The sequence below is a fragment of the Coturnix japonica genome, chromosome 6 (genome assembly GCF_001577835.2).
Source record: "Coturnix japonica isolate 7356 chromosome 6, Coturnix japonica 2.1, whole genome shotgun sequence".
In the NCBI taxonomy this organism is placed as follows: Eukaryota; Metazoa; Chordata; class Aves; order Galliformes; family Phasianidae; genus Coturnix; species Coturnix japonica.
In genome coordinates this window covers 17,294,964-17,313,569 of record NC_029521.1, presented here as the reverse complement: position 1 = coordinate 17,313,569, position 18,606 = coordinate 17,294,964, and the positions used below count along the sequence as shown (strand labels likewise).

At 41.1% G+C, this 18,606-nt stretch overlaps 1 protein-coding gene across 2 annotated transcripts in view; it reads right to left on the bottom strand.

The window, feature by feature from the left end:
* Window positions 1–18,606, bottom strand: part of TNKS2 (tankyrase 2) — a 51,013-nt gene that overhangs the window by 13,211 nt on the left and 19,196 nt on the right. Inside the window, exons 1-11 of one of the 2 annotated variants that reach the window (XM_015866891.1) lie at window positions 11,699–12,111; window positions 6,640–6,864; window positions 5,873–5,968; window positions 5,502–5,538; window positions 5,112–5,187; window positions 4,567–4,661; window positions 3,354–3,420; window positions 1,772–1,958; window positions 1,417–1,538; window positions 883–974; window positions 718–796 (exon numbers count right to left, since the gene is read on the bottom strand). In XM_015866891.1, the coding sequence (XP_015722377.1) occupies window positions 718–796; window positions 883–974; window positions 1,417–1,538; window positions 1,772–1,958; window positions 3,354–3,420; window positions 4,567–4,661; window positions 5,112–5,187; window positions 5,502–5,538; window positions 5,873–5,968; window positions 6,640–6,864; window positions 11,699–11,900 (1,278 nt within the window). In that variant the 5' untranslated portion in view covers window positions 11,901–12,111. Of the gene's footprint in view, window positions 1–717; window positions 797–882; window positions 975–1,416; window positions 1,539–1,771; window positions 1,959–3,353; window positions 3,421–4,566; window positions 4,662–5,111; window positions 5,188–5,501; window positions 5,539–5,872; window positions 5,969–6,639; window positions 6,865–11,698; window positions 12,112–18,606 lie in introns of those variants that run through there. The other variant, XM_032445282.1, reaches the window with a different exon arrangement.

Below are 18,606 nucleotides of genomic sequence, written 5' to 3'. Positions count from 1 at the left end.
TGAAGCAAGCAACTTTTGTGCCAGTGTGTAAAGTCACTTGCATCTATATTGGCTTATTGTAGTCTTTCAGATTTAGGGCTTTATAACGTTTCAGTCAAGGCAACCAACATTCAAAATTCTGTACCCAAAGGTTATCTGTACTTCCTACTGTTCCACTGGCTTTGATTATCACTTTGTAAACTTTACAGCAGTCCACATCCAAAGGCCACTTCCAAGTTTCCACAATGAAGAACTTAAAATACCATTTTGGAGCAACCCAAGCCCAAAATTACAGAGCATCTTCTTTCTACGTTCTCTTTCTCTGGAAATTTGGGTCAAAGCACTGTACTGATTTAACATTCTGCTTTCACTGTAATTTTTACTGCACACAACAGTATACCTGCTTCACAATTCAGACTAACCTCTTCTTCATGCACCTCCTATCTTTTCTTTTTTTTAAACAGAGTATAAATCCTTCTTGATAATACAGCACGTAATAAGATCTTCCACATTTTTAATTATCACTATAAAGAATTATGACTGCACACTCTATAAAACCAACCAAAGACAACGTCTTAAAGTTGTAAGTGTACTGCTGGATTGACACTCTGTCTTAAGAGTATATGTCTATAACTTCCAAAACAAATTTAGCCAAGTGTTTACTCTGCTCTCCATTCATGTGACAAGAAAAGAGAACAGAAATTAAACAACAAGAAAAGTACAAATATTAGCTCATACCTTAGCTTCATGTTTCACAACTACTTCAACAACATCATTATGAGCTTTTTCTGATGCCACGTGCAGAGGAGTCAAGAAGCTTTAAAGAAAAAAATATATATAGTTTAGAAGGCATTTTGCAAAATCTTCTGAACAAACATTTAGGAGGATTCACTTGCAACTCACTCTTTTGTCTTTTCGTTAATGTTAGCACCTTTCCTCAGCAGCAACTCACATACTTGTTTTCTCTTAGGATAAGGAGATGCAGCAGCACAGTGCTAGAAAAAACATTAACAACCATTAGCATTAATAACCAGTTAGCAACACAAGGTTTTATTACTTATTAAGAGCTGGTCGTGTGCAGAGTCAGCATAAAAAGAAATACACAAAAAAACGTATTAACTTAAGAAGTTCCAGATGAACTCTTCAGATTCATTCTGGTATTTTCCCAAATTCTCTCAGAAGATTCTACGCTTTACAAAGCTAACACACGTAACTTGCTAATACTCAAAATTAGTGCATTCTATAGAAGAGAATTTACACAACCTAAGTAAAAGAGGTAATTTGTATTGGTCTGAACATTACTCTTAAACAATTTATTTTTTTTATGCTTAACACTGATCTGAATTACACAACTATGCTGTTTAACAATGCAACTGAGTCCTCAACTATTGCCTACTACATTTAGTCAGTCACATTTAAGAAATTCAGAAATGTTACCAGTGCAGTCTCGTGTGTTTGAGGATGCTTGAAGTTAACTGTCTCCAAAGAAAGATGTTTCTTTATACGAGCAACATCTGATTCTCTTGCAGCTTGTAGCAGTGAGTGACCTTTGAATTCATCTTTAAAGAGAAAGACATACGAGAACTTTACATTCTTTAGCACTAGAAGGATCGATAAGATTGATTCTTTCAGTTAGAGGAAAGCAATCATTTTATTTCCTGATAGGAAATTCAAGGGGCTTCTTCCCCTGCTAGAGTCACAGGTGCATTCAACTTCCACTGGGTCACTGTCCAGGTAACCTAAACATACAGTGTGATCTAAAACTGAAGAACTGATCTCATTTTATACTCACATGCTAATCGTTCTTTTAATTGGGGCGTTGGAGCCAAATCAATGGTGCTTTTGTTGTGACAGTTCAACAGTGTTGGGTCAGCACCATAACTTAACAAAAGAGAACATACTTCCACCCTGTTCTTAGAAGCTGCTTCGTGCAGAGGAGTGAACTGCCACAGATCCATTGCATTCACACACGCTCCATGCTTGAAAAGGAGGAAAAAGGATACAATATCAAAACCAGATTTCTAGAAAAGGGCTTGCCAATGCAGTAGACTGTTCAAATAAAAATTAAAGCTAGTATGGAAATGGCATCCAAGTCATTCTCCAAATTTTCACATTCAATATTACAGCATATTTCAATATTGCAGTTTTTAATCCTCTGGTGTCTCAAAGTTAAATCTACAGAAGCCAAAGGCAGTCTTGTCTCATCAGGCTTTCTTCTCTGAAAATCAAACAGCTCATCTACAGGACAAATCAGATAAAGAGCCTAATTCAACTACATCAAGTCACTTCTGGACAAGCTCCTATTTCTTGTTGCTCTAGAAAAAGTCTACAGTGAACAGCTGCACTAACATCAATATACTTTCTGTAAATGCCCCCAAGTAATGACAGCCAAGATGTCCAAAAAGAAAGAAGCAAAGTCAATCTCGATTCAAAACATTAACTACAAAGTTCTATAAGTAATATTCTTGGACTTTAACATCTATGAAATTCTTCTCCAGACAACTTCAGTTCTAACCATAAGGAGGTCTGATTGGACATCCTCATTCCTACTGCTCCTGTTAACACTGTAGTGCTCACAGAAAACAGTTCATTGGACCAGATACCCAACAGGAAATACAATTGCAGCTTGGCAGTTAAGACTCAATGAGTGGCTAAGCACATCTTTTGTCTAGTACCATAAGTAAAGATTCACTTTACGACTGGCCTGTGAAGTAGAAACAAACAATAAAAATTGTCTGTTTATATTTACTACAATATATGATTCTTTCAATAATTTTAAACTTATTTTCTTCTAAACCTGAGATTGGTGGAGACTGAGATCACCAGGTAGAAAACCTGAGCAGCATCTAACAGCACCCACTCAGCTGCTTTAATGTTCATTATTTACTGTGACAGATGAGAATGAACATAGTTCAGAAGTCCTACTGTGGCACAGACTCTTGCAGGGAACATATTGAAGCCCTTGGTTTAACGTGTATCATATGTTATCTTCAAGATTAACACAATTCAAATAAGGCAATTCAGTTAACATTTTAAAAGTTCACATACTTTTTCTCTGGGGTGCAGGCTATGATTCTGGGCCACAATTTATGCTGTAATATTCAATTGAGAGCAGCAGTACTTACTTGATGGTATAAAACCATTTAGCTTCTAAAACAAGAGTTAAAAACAGAAAGCACATTTATGAGAGGAAAGCTTCCTTGCAAGCAGAAAATTCTGCAACTTCAACTCGATAGCTAACATACAGCAAGTACAATCTATCAACTTTTAAGTTTCTAAAAAGAACGAAAAATTTGCAAATGTAATCAGTCTATTAGTCTAAACTGTGGTTAATTAATATTATCCAATCTAATTTATTTTCTTCAAAGACTAACCTTTACTAGAAGCTCTGTTACTTCATAATGACCATAGGAACAGGCATTGTGAAGCGGCACCAGATCTCTACACAAGAGAGAAGAGAGAAATTATGTTAGTGCTCCTAAAATCTAAAAAATTGCTTATAATACTAAGCTGCACCTTAAACATTAAAAAAAACCAACAAAACAACAACCAACATCAGTATCTGAGCTGTTCAAATGAAAATGAGGGGAAATGAGAAGCTGGAGCCCATATAAACTGATCAGCTTTTTTCAGAACAACAAACATATAAGTTAACAAGAAGGTGAGAAATGAATAGCACTGTCTTAATGTAATTGAAGTGCTTCTCTAAGACTTGGAACCTTAATCAGGAAGAAGTAAAAGCAATAACTGTCTAGGATGACAGTCATTACTTCCTTTTTCACAAGAACATTGGTATAAAATTATCTTCTCCCTTGGATACCAGAGGAGTTTTACTGGTACTATTTAAGTAACTGTACATTATTCCACAGTAACAGCAGAGCTAGTTCTATAGCCTGTTTCATATTCTACCAAGCTGAATGGTCTTAGGAGCCAGTGAGAAATTATCTGAAGCATGCTCTTGAGCTGTGGGCTAGTAAGGGAGAAATGACAAAAGTGGATTTCAACACTGAATGGACAAAGTTGCCTGATCAGACAGCTATCTACATAGCAGTGATAAAAGGATGGACAAGGGTTTGCTTTCCATAATCTTTAATATAGAAAGTATACATATAATGAAAAGCATATTTTAAAAATATTCTATGCAACCATAAAAAAACTCAGCACATTCATATTTCAGTACATGTTCTGATATAACAACCAAATGCTTAAACACATGGTCCTCAGATAACTCTGAAGAACAGATCTTCAATTTTTCATCACTTTCCAAAAAAGTCGAGAAACTTACAAGTAGAAATAAAATTAAGACTAGGCCATTACTATATTTACTGACTCCCCAGAGACTTACTGAAGTACTTTCTTAAACAAAAACAAGTTGGCTAGCGATACCTGAAAGGCGACGTATTTTATGGTAAGTTCTGGATTCTTCTGCTTCACAATATTTAAGACTGTCTGCATAGTATTTTTGTCATGACAGAAAGATTTGTTGTCTCAGCTCAGAAAATCTTAATAATTAAAACAGTCTTACTATCCCTCACCTCAACTTTGAACATTTTCCATTTCTTCTGAACAAAAGAAAAATGAACCTACCCCTTATCCTTAGCGTGCACATCAGCACCATGTTGCAGTAACAGCTGTACTATTTTTACACGGTTGTACCCAGCTGCTAAATGTAGAGGAGTGGACTGAAATGACAGAACATAGCAGAAATCAGCAACACAAAACCAGCATTTAGCCTTATTCTTTTTTTTCCCCCCCAAAAAACTTGTTAACAGAACTAATTACTGAAGTACTCAAAACACCTGTAACACTAAACAAAACCCAGAGAGTTTGAATCAGATGCACAATAACTAAATTTATCTCTTACTGGCTACTTTTACAGACATAATTAACACAAATCCTGAATCTGCTTTATTTCTAATAAGTTCTGGGATGAAGGACCTCTTGACAGATTTTTTGAGTTCTGCAATTCATTTCTGTATTTTAGACTGCCATATCTCTAATAACTTTGCCAGGACAAACAAGCTGCTTGCAAAAGGGGAACCAAGACAGCCAGCACAAGCTATGACTGCTAAATTATAAATAGCTTATGACAAACAACAAAGAGTTTAAATTGGATTTTTAAAGAAAAATACCTTTCTGCCGTCACTTGCATGACAGTTAACATTCAATGGTGTAAGAAGAGACATCATCTTTTCTTCATTTCCACTCCTGTAAAATAAGATATGAAATAGGCAGAACTCTTCTATTAGCGGCTTATGGTCTCATACTTTCCCTTGCTATGACGTTCTGGAAATCTGTTCTGAAGTTATATGTTTGTTTATTCATTTATTTCAACACTAAAGTCAAAGCAAACAAAAAAGTGTTTATGTAGTTATATTTTGTTGTTTTATTTACAGAAACAGCCAAAGCTTACTACCTAGATGGAATGTCAGCCCACGGATGTATATTTTCATTACACAGAAAACCCCTGTAGAGTTCTAAAAATGTAGCTAAGTTCCAGATGTGTTCTTAAAAACGCATACCTGGCACTTTCTAAGAGCTCATCTTTCTTGTATTCACCTGGAAGATAAAAGAGAGTTTCTAAAGTTATTAAATAAATATGCATATATTTAAGTTCATGAGTTAAAGCTTGCAATTTATCATCCTCTTTCAAAGCTGCAGGGAGCTAAGCACTAAAAATTTGACAAGTTATTTTCAAACTGTTATAACAAAGTATTTATCCAAAACACATCCTGTCAATGACACAATAAAGCCATACAGTGAATTTCTACCTTGAATTCTAAAACAGAAATGAGTTAAAGTAACTGAGGGGGAAAAAAAAAACACCACACAAATGCTGTATTACAATAATAGGAGTGTTATTAGCTAATGTAATCTAAAGATCATCACATACCAGTCAGCACTGCTTTTGCAGATGGATCTGCTAAATCCAAAGCTGTTCTTCCATCTGTGTTCCGGATGGTCGGTTCAGCACCATGCTGCAGCAATACTTCAAAACGCAAGAGTATTTCATGAGAAAACAATTGGACAAGACAAGACTTATGAGACAATGTAAGCAGCAAGCAACAACAAAAAGCTATTACTGTTCCCAACTTCCCCTTTCAATCTTTTGATGTCAGAATTCCTGAATGGCACCTGTGATCTAGTGAAACACATGAGGAAAAAAAAACAAAACCAAACAGAAGTGGAACAATCAGAAACAAGCAGGCAGCAATTGCAGTGAAAACCTGAGACTGACATATGCCCTAAAACCAGCGGCTCCTTCTCAACTGGTCCAGAGCACACTGCCTCAAAACTACAGCTGACTGTCCTCTAAATGGTACACAGTGGTAGCAAGCCATGTATCTTCACAGACCTTGCACTGATACCGGGGCCAAACTGGCCATGTTTATATTTACTGCTCTCCAGATGTGCTCTTGAATAAAGTGGAGGAAGCCACCTATAGCCAAACCTCAACCTCTCTTAGCCCCTCCTCTCTCTTAAGAATTGCATAGTCAATATATGTAACTATATTGACATGCTCAACTTACTAAAACTTACTTTATATCCTCAGCTAATTTAACATGACTGCCATGAAAACACAGAAATAATTTATTATTAGAAAGTTTTGTTATTTCTAGTGCACTATGACTAGTCACAGTAGAAGTGCAAGAAAATTACCAATGCAGACATCTGTCTTGCCCTTAATGGCTGCTTCATGAAGGGGAGTGTAATTCCAATTGTCGCGAGCATTAGGATCTGCACCGTGCCGCAGGAGGAGATTGACAACTTCGGCATGACCAAAAGAGCAAGCATTGTGAAGTGGGATAAGGCCTCCATCATCTCGTGCGTGGACATTGGCACCGCTCTGCAGTAAGTATTCGACTACATCCTTCCGACCAAAACCTGGAAGAGAAACAGCTTTGTCTCATGTGCAGGGGATGAAAGAAAGGTGTAGGGGAAGACAAATATCTGACCCTCATACTCATACTGGAACAAGACATTTAAATGACAGCAATCAGTCAGAATAAAAATCTCAGCTGGTGTTCCTTACTAAAGGAAGGTTATTTTCAAAAATACCCACAATTATTATATTAAAATCAGTAGGAAAGTAATATTCAAGATCACTAAAACAATGAATATCTTGGTAGGGCTCCCACGATCAACAGCTTCTTGAACACATAACAAAAGGACAGACTACCAACAACAAATCCTCTTTTTCAGTCATTTTATGTGGCCATTAAACTAACACTATCTTGCATGATACTCTGCTACAGGAGGACCAACAGATGAGCTCAGGGAGCAGGAGTGGTGAGCGACTATAAACCAGGGCATGCACAAGTTATATTAAGTAAAAATAAACAAATCATATAGCATAGTATGAAAATTATTTCATATAACTTGATTGTTAAAACAAGCAGCGTTACTCTCAGGTTAAAACAAGAAGTATGGCTGTCTGCTCTCTAAGGGTTCATTAGCACAATGAGCACACTGTGACATCCTTGAAGCTCTCTCTTAAGAAAAACCTTTGGAACGTAAAACATTTATCTGAGAGCATTTATGATGAGCATGCACAGCCATAATTCAAAGATAGCCAGAAAGTCTACTTTCAGTGATTCCCTGCGTGACTGTAAGAACTTAGTCTGAAGCACAGAAATGCTCTTACACCTTCAAAGGAAACTTTACATTCACGTCATTCATGTTAGTGTACAACAAAAACCTGTGCCCATCTGTGGTTAGCAATGCATCAGAAGTAAAGTGATGGGCTCTTTAAAGCTAATTCTACAGCTTCTACTGTTTAACTTCAGCTGTATCTTGCACATTTATGTAATGGCACAAACACCAGTATCTCAAACTACTGCCAATTGTGTCCATGCTTTCTCTAGGACTTTTGCATGAGGACACAGTGACTGAGGACTGCTGCTTCTGTGCCTACACAGAGACACACTAAGGGACACAGCCTATAAAATTCCCTCAAAGGCTTCATGAAGACCCATCTGAATCTCAGTTATTAGGAAAGGTGAGAGCTGTATGTTTGTGTATGTGTACCAAGCACCTGCTCGGTAATGACCCCTTATGCACAGGGCTTGGCCTTCCGTTAAACACCCGTGGTGCAAACCATTTTCAAGGGAAAACTGAGAATTGTGTGGGATGAAGCCTCCACATGGGAGCCTTTCCCTCAGCCCAGATCACTGTGTGATTGCAAACAGCAGCGCACTCAGAGCCAGCAGGTTTTAATCTTTGTTACAACCCAACCTGCCTGGCCTCAGCAGGCAGCCAGGAGTCAAGGCAATCTGAACCTAAAATGGTATTTTTTCCTGACAACTGCACAGCGTTCCAGTGACAGAACTGCAGAAGCACGAGATGCGCCAGCATTTTATTCACAACAAAACTTTTCAGTTTTCGTTTCATCACAACTGAAGTTTCTCATACCACGTTCCTCACTAAACCTGACTTCAGTGTCTCTTTCTCCCAGACAGACAGTAAACAGAAGCCTGGAGCCCCATGAGGAAAGCAGAGAGACCTGAGGCTCTTCACCCTGGACAAGAGAAGACTCAGAGATCTTATCAACACTTACAATTACATAAGGGCAGGAGTTGAGTCAATGGGGGCTGGGCTCTTCCCAGCAGTGCCCAGTGACAAGGAGCAATGGGCACAAATTGGAACACAGGAAGTTCTGCATGAACATGAGGAAAAACCTCCTTACTGTGAGGGTGACAGAGCACTGCAACAGGCTGCCCAGAGAAGTAGTGGATGCTCCTTCCCTGCATATACTCGATACCCACCTGGACAAACATGTTTATTCAAACCTTAGTTTGCTAGCACCTTTGCGAGAGCAATCTCTATAGAACTATATGTCAAAAATCAGTTCCTGTACAACATATACCTGAAGAGCCACGCTGTCTACATATTACATCATATCCTGCATATTTCACATTCTTCCACTTATTTTTTCTTGCATCTCTAAAACTTGCAGAAATTCTGCTTCTAGGGTGAATGCATAACCACGACTTGCTAAATTCTTACAGGATCTGTTCAAACGAGACTTTTCATGAGTCCCTCAGTCCTGTGAACATATCAAACCTGCTGCTATTTGACAGCAGACTGCTTGGCATCTGCTTTTGGTACCATAAAATGTTTTCCAGAAACTACTTTACCAGTTGTGTTAGAAAAGCCTCTGATCCAGCTTTCTGCCTCAGTTATGGATCTGATGGATAAACATCACTCATTCTTGCATAGAAGGCATCACTGTCCATCAAAACTTTGCCGTGTGCTCACAGTTCTGAACACAGAAAACCAATGTGAGCGTCAATCCATACCAGTACAGCTAGTGAGCTGTGGCAAGCCTCACTATAGGTGTAGAGAATTCACTCTGTGGCCCTCCAGTCAGTATGTGGGTTCAATCAAACACAGTTCCTACATCAGCTTCTCTCAGGGCAAAGCCAGCCCAGCTGGGAAATACGCCCCTACTGGGGGGATAACAACACCCCCAAACCACCCACCGTTATGGTAGAGTGGAGACAGAGGATCATCTGCATCAGACCAGCTTCTGGAACTTGGTTTCAGCACAAAGTGTGCTGCAGGGGCTCCCCACAGCCTTGTGGGAGCATCCCTACCAGAAGGCACAGCATACTGAAGCATTTCCTATGGGAGTACGTGTGCAGAGGAGGGGGTCAGGCTCTGTGCAATCACCTTTCTTATTCCTATTGCATGCTCAAGGAACACAGCCCTTACTGGCACACACTCCGCAGTGACTCCCCCTTTGCTAGTAGCCCACTGCTGCAAGAATGGCTTCAATATTCATCTATTCTAAAGCTTTTCTTTTTAGCTCTCAAGTTTCCATCAGAAGACCAACTAAATATTATTGCAGCTCAAAGCAATGCAAGATAGCTGGTCCCACCAGCACACTTCATTTCTTACTGCAAAGCAGCAGAGCTACTACTCAGGACACAGAGAGAAAAGAAAAAAAAAAAAAAAAAAAAGAGCATTTGCGTTAGTTTGTTTCCTTTTTCTGTTACATTGATATTTAAAGGAAAAGAAAAAGGAACCGGGTTCAGGACCCAGAGTGTCCCTGAAAGAGAAAAATGGCAACACAAAAACGATCTTCATGTTTCAGCGCCACCTCTTCACAAAACAAAGCCTCGTAAGTGAATGAAACTAGTCAGAGAAGTTTTGTAACATTTTTTCTAAGAACATGAACCTGGGCTAAACAAAGCCAGAATACAAGACTTTTGCTTTTGCTTCCTGGAATGTAATTCCTTCAGGCAACAGAGACAAAAGAAGCTGGTATTACTCAAACTGAAAATAACATGGAAAAAGCAAAACAAACAAAAATATTCCTAACCTCCAACCCAAGGAGCTGCTTATGGCCAACTTGCAAGCTGAGCCTACTGCAGGTAGAGCCCTTTTTGCTGTCAGCCCATCTGAAGCAGTGGAAGCGCATTGCATCAAGACATTACACGTGCATTTTACATCCTGCCTTAGCCAGAAACTTTTTGTACATCCTACAGTCCTATGAGAAACACATTTAAATTCTCTGCATTCAGATTGAAAGGGATAGAAGCAAGGACAAAAGCACTTACTCACACTTTTGCCTTTCTTTGCCTATTTAATGAAAAAAAAAGAAGTTTTCAGTAAGTTAGAAGTTCTGGTTTATAAAGCCAAGACAGATCAGCCCTGTCCAGAGAGGCAAACTAGGTCACTGCCTATGCCCTCAGGCACAAAACAAAAATAAGCAATAAAAACCAACCAACAAGCAACCTAACAACCCACATCTACAAAATGCTGTTAAACAGTCTCATTTATTTAGAAGTTTATGAGCTATGAGGCAGGGCTGGGGTTTATGAAAAAATAGCTGCAAAACTCCCTTCCTCTGACAGGATGCTTTATGTTGTCCCCTGGGCTTTCCTGCTGATCGAGTTTCCTAAATCTGCAAATCACAGCTGTCCTGAAAAAGTAGCTCTCAGGAACTCAAATCCATTAAAGCTACTGAATGAGAGAAAATGACATATTAATTAGAAACCTCTTCTAAAATAATTCACTGGGGGAACAAACTTCGTTATTAGTTATACGCACTTTCTAGCTGAAAGCTGCTGCCCCTTGCCTACCCCAGGGCCCTGCCGCTAAGGCTGCAATCCAACCAGAGAAACAACACGAAAACAACAGCCACAATCGTGTCTTTGTCTGAAAAGGTGGTATACAGTCTTCCGGCCAGCCACCAGAGACAGCAGTTGTTCTGTGATGTCAGCTATTTGCCTAAGTGCCAAATTAACAAAGTCTATTTGTTAACGACACAAATGCAAAAAAAAAAAACAACTTCGGAACCGTGCTGTCGGTCGGGCACCATCCGTGGGAGAAAGGCTCAGCGAGCTGGGCTGCAGAGGGACTAGGAGCACTACGGGGACACTCGGAGCTGACCGAGCCCACAGGCCGCTGCAGAGCCATCACTCGGTGCTGCAGAGCCATCACTCGGTGCTGCAGAGCCATCACTCGGTGCTGCAGCCCCACGGCCGGGCCGTTTCATTTACTCGTGAAACGCGAGAGGCCTCCGGCCCCACCGAGCCCGGCAGCCGGACAGCGGGGACAAGGCCTCGCCCCCACAGCAGCGACTACGGCCTTAGGCCGCCCCACCGCCCGGCCCGAACGTGCTCGGCGCTTCGGGGAGGCGGCGATGCGCGGCCCGGCCACCCTCGGCCCTCCCCCGGCGCCGCAGACTCGGCAGCGCGGCCGTAGGCCGTACCTGCGGCGAAGTGCAGCGGGCTGGACTTCCTGCCCGCCGTGTCGCGGCTGTTCACGTTCTCGGGCCGCACCAGCCGCTTGACCCGCTCCACGTCCCCGTTCCTGCAGGCCTCGAACAGCTCCCGGGCGGGCTCCACCGCCGCGCCGCAGCCCGGAGCCTCGGCCAAGGCGGCCGCGCCGCCCGCGCACCGCCGCGCCGCCATGCCGGGCCGAGCCCCACGGAGCCGGCCGAGCGGCCCTCGCTGACCCGCTCACAGCCCGCGGCCCCGCGCGGCGGCAGCCCCGGACTCGCTCCGCTGTGCAGGGCGCTGTGCAGGGCGCTGGGCCCGGCGCATCGCGGCGGAGGGATCCAGGCGGAACGGCCGCGATACCGCAGCCAGCAGCTGCCTCGATGCAGCCAGGAAGGGGTCGGCCGGACACGGCGCGCATGCGGCACACGTGGGGTCGGGAGGCGGAGCGGAGCCGCGGGGCCGGGCTGCTGCTGCGGGATGAGGGTGGTCTGTGGTTCCACAGCTGTAGAAGCGATCCCGTGCTACTTAATGAATTATCCATTAGGATGTGCTAATAAAGGACTTTTTTTTTCCCCCTCCCCAGAAACGTTAAGCATTCTGGTGCTAAGAACTTCCTGATGCAATTAAAATAAAAAATCCTAAAGTAGTTATTTACATATCAAAACATGTTACTCAAAAATACGTGTTTGCATACTTAGGAAATGGGAATGATAGAAATTAAACTGTTTGCTTTATCCTGAAAAAAAAGAGGGAGGGAGTGAGGCCCTGGCACTGCTGCCCAGCGAGCTGTGTGTGCCCCAGCAATGGGCTGGATGGGGCCCTGACCCAGCCCACAGCAGGGGTTAGAGCTGCGAGGGTTTTGAGGTCATTTCCAATTCAAGCTATTATATGATTAAATTATATGATTATATTATATTACTGTGATTCTATGACTGCCAGTTCAAGGATTTGAAGAAGAATGGAGAGAATCTTTTTCTTTTAATCCTAACAAGCCTGATGGGGAAGTCTGAGCTTAGATGGGACTAACTAGAATAGGATTAATTTGGTAATTTTGAAATGTATTTTTCCACTCGTGCTATAATCTTTCAAAAACACTTTGGAAAAGGTAGTTGATAGGGGCCAGGAGCTTCCTGTTCCACAGGCAGGAAGGATAAATGCCTCCAAACTCACTGAACTTGCAGGCTATTGTTACAGCAGTAAATTAGACTGCCCGAGAGCCAGGAAAGGGATCTAGCTGCTAATCTGTGCCATTCAGTCACTTCCATTCTGTTAAACACCACTCCACTCTGCAATAAGGTAGCTAAGCCCAAACTGCCTGTCCCTGCTAAGGTCTAAATTGCACCTAGGATTTTTTATGGGGAGAGTACCAGCTGCCCAGGCCACAACTGTGCTGCAGGAACAGGTCAAGGTCCAGTGCCCCTGGCTGTGTCATTTAACCCAGAAATAGGCACGCAGCCAACAGAACTGTGACCAGAGGATGCAGCCAGCACAGAGACAGCAAGCACACACTGTGACAAACAGCCTCGTGTCATTCCATTGGCTTTCTTCCCCATGCAAGCTGTGCTCAGTAGGCAGGAAAATGTCAGGCCATGGCTACTGTTCCTCCTCAGCTTGTCACACACATAATTCATCTGCTGCTACACGTGCGGCCATAACGCTCTGGCACAAACTGTCACAGATATGGTGTGTGGGCCTGAAACCATCTCAGAGCTTCCCAATGGCTCCTCTGCAGTGCTGTGATTTGTGTCCTTTAACACCAGCTAGACGAACAGGGCTGAAAATACTGGAGAAACACAGAATAAATAACAAAAGAGCACCTTCATGCTTAGACCTAGAATTTAGGTTACTTCCTGAAGCACCGCATTGCCTTTCCTCTTCAGATCATGGGGTTCAGAGAGGTGGTGTGGGTCAGGCCCAGTGGACCTCAGGCAGCCCCCAAGGTGGTGCAGGTGGGGAATGGGCATTGCCAGGTCCCCCTGAGCCTGTCTTCTGCTGGGGAAACTCGTGGCAGAGTACCTCTCAGAGATCCTAAGTATTGATTTGTCACATCATCCCATTTGGAACGAGCAGGCAGTCTATGAGCAAGCCAGAAATCACAAAGCATACTTCTGAGAACTGCTCTTCGTTTTACCCATGATAATAATACAATGTACAAGGTGTAAGAAAACAGGATCTGCAGAGAGAAAACACACAAAGTTACTAACACTGCTGGAAAACATATACAGGCTTTTGAGTTCGTAGATGCTTCTTCAAGCCTACAGCAGAAGTAGCAAATGTGTTAAGTTCAAATTCATAGAATTATAGAATCATTGGATTGGAAAAGACCTCTAAGGTCATCTAGTCCAACTGTCCACCTGCTACCAATATTGCTCACTAAACCACATTCCTTAGTACCACTGCTTCTGTTTCAAAGCAGACAAAGAAATTACATGCTTGTAGAAGTGTAAACACCCGTGTCCACACAAATGCATCCTGTTACCAAGGCCTTCAAAGGAAGGAACTCATTTTTACTAGTTCGGTATGAACTCTACTTATGTTTCATTGGCAAAAGCCATTCTGAAACGCCACTGAAAAACAATGAGTTAGAAAAAGGCCCTGATTATAAAATGTATTGCTCTTTCAGATCTAAAAGTAGCTCCCCTTTCTTTTCACACCACTACACTAAATTACCTGTAGGCTGACGTCCCCTTCCAGTACAATTTCCCAACAGCTGGAGAGTAGAACTACAGCAGGGCACTCCGAATGGAAATTATTTTTAAATGTACTCTAAGAGCAGGATTCAATTAGCCTTGAATTCAGTGAGTCAAAGACTTAGCATTTCAGACTTGATTGCCTTTTATAGGGTCACATCATGTAAAATAAATCTACTTTTAAATCACATTTCAATGTTTGTTTCTTTTGTAAGATAAACTGCAAGATACAGTAGAGTTAGAACACCTCTGCTGAAATATATTTGCCAGATCTCACCCACTGGGCGCAGTAGGGGGTTTTGTAGAGGAAGAGGGTCTTGACCCCACTGCTATCAGCACTACTCCAGAGACATCATGGTGTGATGGCCATTCTGCATGGGTCATTTCTGTAATAGCCTCTAGCTATGCAGCACATTTATTTTAGTGGCAGGACCTGCCCAAACTGGGACATTATTTTTGAAGAGCGCTTAATTTATTTAGAAACCTGCCTGGTTGGTCGCTAGAGGGCAGGAAAGAAAAGAGGATGGCTGGGTAGGGGCAGTCAACTATAATTAACAGTGTACATCAGGAAATTATAACACGTCAGTAGAGAAAACACACTTTTTTTTTTTTTTTTTTGATAGAGAGAGAGAAGTGGCCTTTTAATAAACTTTTAAAACTACAAACAGATTTCCTCAGTCCAAGTTAATTTTCCACAGTAAGAGGCCATTAGCTTTAAGAAATAAGAGCATACCACAAAATAAAAACAGAACAGGTTGCACAACAGCGGATGTGCATGCAGCCACTGCTTCAAAGGAACTCACTTTCCCCTTCTCATCCCATCTCTGAAGCACTTCAGCAACTTATCTTAAGCAAGCAGGAGCGCTGCCAGTCAGTCTCTGGTTACTGGTTTGTATGTGCCAGCTTTGCTTTACCAGCAGATGGGGGTAAAGGGGAAAATATAAAATCTTATTCTGGAAAAAAATAAAAGGGTAGTTTTATATTTTATATTTTTGAGGTAGTGCATCACAGAAACTGAGTATCACAGAGAGGAGCAGATACATAACTAAGTGGTGCCTACAGGAGATGAAGCTACAGCCGTGCTGTGCTGACAGGCTGCAAAGGTAGAAGATGCAGTCATCAAAATGCTGTATCTGTATATACAGCAACCATGAATGCTGTTCAGCAACATGGTGACCAGCTGTAAAGCTGACAGTTCACATAATATGTTTAGGAGAGATTCAAATAGGGAGAATGTTACATTCCTCATGCAAAAAGCACAGAAAAGTATATTGAGTTAATGAAAACTGGATTACTTAGAAACAAAGCCTTCCATCCCAGACCTTTGGGATTTCTTTAAAATGACTCACTTTTTCCCATTAGAGACTACTAGACAAACACACACATAGAGGACTTAAAGGAAGCTTTTGTTTGCTTTTCTGCAGTGCCACAAACGTATCTGGGAGCACAGAGAGCATTTATAAAGGCCTAGGCTCTGCATGCACAAAACCAAATTATGTGGACTGCCAGCACAGGAACATTGGCAGAGGCCTTGAGGATTTATGTTCGCTTTTAGGAGGAAAGCCACAAGCAGCAGAGGAGCAGTAGGGCCAAGGATAGGCATTGGCTAAGAATGATAGCAAAACAGATCCATTTAACTCTCTAAAGTACAACAGTAGGAAAAAGCTAAAAGTATATGGGCAAACTAGAATGTCTACCCAACCACAACATTCAGCCATCCTGAAGCTAACCAAAAGAAAGAGGCAGGGAACCTATGTATCATATTAGCTTAGAATATGTCTAGAAATGAATGAGGTGGGAAATAATTCTTCGGGAAAATTCATTTTAGCAGAGGAAAAAAAAATAAAAAAAAATCAGAAGAGCAAGAACTACTGAGAAAATCTCCATGCATTTAAACCGCAGGTGAAGAGACATTAATTTAATAATGTTGATTAACTAATTCTATATGAATTTGTTGTCCCAATTTAAAAAAAAAAAAAAAAAGGCTTTGGGGATGTTCAGGCAACTTCATGAGTTATCCTTGGTATTTAAAGGAAGCATCCAAGGTCTCTATGCAATTAACAAAGCAAGCTGGCTTTTGGGCTCTTAGTTGCTCTCTGAAACTCTTGACCTCTTACCACTGATGGCATAAGAAGCCTATACTTTCAATATGGATACCTAATTTGCTTGCCTACAGTATGTAATGTAAATACCATGCAGAACATTCAGGGTGAAGCAAAACAAAGAAACAGCTAAGTCTAATCATTTTTTAAAAGGTGGTAACCTATCGCTCCAACTACTTGCACATAGACTGGTGAAGTGTCATTTCAGGATAAATCTGAGAGAGAATTTCTCAAGAATTCAAATGATGTCTTCTTGGAACAGGTAGCTCCTCAGTATGGGAAAAAAAAAAAGGCTATTCTATTCTTGACATAAGCTGAATCAGTGCAGTTCCTTGATTCAAGAAGTAGCAACAGTTTCACTATGAAATGAAAATGATTAAATCTAATGTATTTCACCATTTCTATCCAAAGGATTCTACTGAAAACTAGTCTGTGGTGCTGGTTCAGAAGAGGAACTGCGATGAAAAGAAGGAACATGGTTACAGTGGTATTAAAATCAGATATAGAAAAATTTAAATCCTGAGACTTCCTGTGATGAAGACAGTTACGCAACAACAATAAAAAATAATCTATTTAAGATAGGAGGACTGTGAGAAATTAACACAGCTATTTATATGTCCTGCTGAGCTTAAGTTATCCTGGAATTAAGCCAGTACGTAACAACAAGAAGCTTCTCCTTTGGGATTTTTCCCGACATGTTATCACTTACTGTGGCCAGAAGGATATTCTTGTTGGGGAAAAAAAAAACCAAAAAACAATCTATTAAAGCAATTCTTATGTTCCTATCAAGAAAGGGAAAATTTTTGAGGGCTTTATTCAAATAGTTTATTCTATGATTATTTCTGTGATCCCTCATAGTGACAGAGAAGTTTCTCCTGCACGGGTTATGGAAACCCTTAGGTAGTTATTAATGTTTTTTACTGGTGACACTGATTTTCCACTTGAACATATTTTGATGGTTGAAATGCTGCCTTATGGTTGCCCTCACCATCATGGTCACACAGTGAAATATCCCAGCTGCCTAAAAATAGTAAATCATAGTGCTTGTATTTCACCTGAGACTGATTATTTGGCATGGCATGTACCCACTGTACACTTGGCCAGTACACCCAGTGCCTAACACCTGATAAATTCCTCTTTAAATGACAACACTTTTGAGTGTATAGTGTAATCCTAAATGTAGGTTTGCTTTTACATATGTTTCAGGAAATATATTTCAAAAGTTATCAATTTTGGAGGCGATTGAATATGTTTCTACAAAAATACAAGACAGGCCCCTTTTCGTTTTACAGTTACCTAAATGTCAGCTATTGCTGTTAGGGTTAAGTTACACAGGATGTCATTTCAACAGCAAAGTAACTTGGGGATAAAACTAAATATATCTCAGGGATAAAACTGAGTGTATCTGGAGTCCCTCCAGGAGAGCAAATGGACTTCTCCCTTTCCTTCCAGTTTCTTTGCCTTACTGGCCAGGCTCTTTAGCTTTCAAGATGAGGTCCAAAGGTGCTGGCTGAAAACATCTTCCACCTCACTTCACCAGTACTCATCCAGAGTTATGGACAACACCTGCACCTCATAACCCAAACAATTTCAAAACTAGAAAGTGAACAGCTGGAAAACTACACTGGAGGAAGTTGAGGAAGTAGTAGGCATAATTAAGACCCCAAAATCTTCAGACATCTGAAATGCAAACATACAAAATAAATGCTCTGCAAGCACATAGTAGTGCAATATAGTTGTAACTGTAGACTTTTTTTTTTAATCAGAAATGTCTTTGCCAATGATTGTTTCTTTGTTGTCTTGGACAAATACAGCAGTGTTCTTACTCTCTTTCTTGATTCTGTCCATACATGGAAACTCTTCAGTGTGCATCAGATATTGAGATGCAATCTGCAATATTTGTAATCAGATCTTGGTGGTCTGAGCATCAGAAACTCAGGAACTCCAAACCATGCTCCCACACAGGACAAGCTCACCATGTCAATCAGGACAGAAATTTGTATATGTGCAATGGGATATAATGCAATGGAAAGCACCATATTCATAGCAGGGTGGTAAAGTCTTTGGCTACAGCAAATGAGAATGAGCCCAAATGCAGCAGATGCA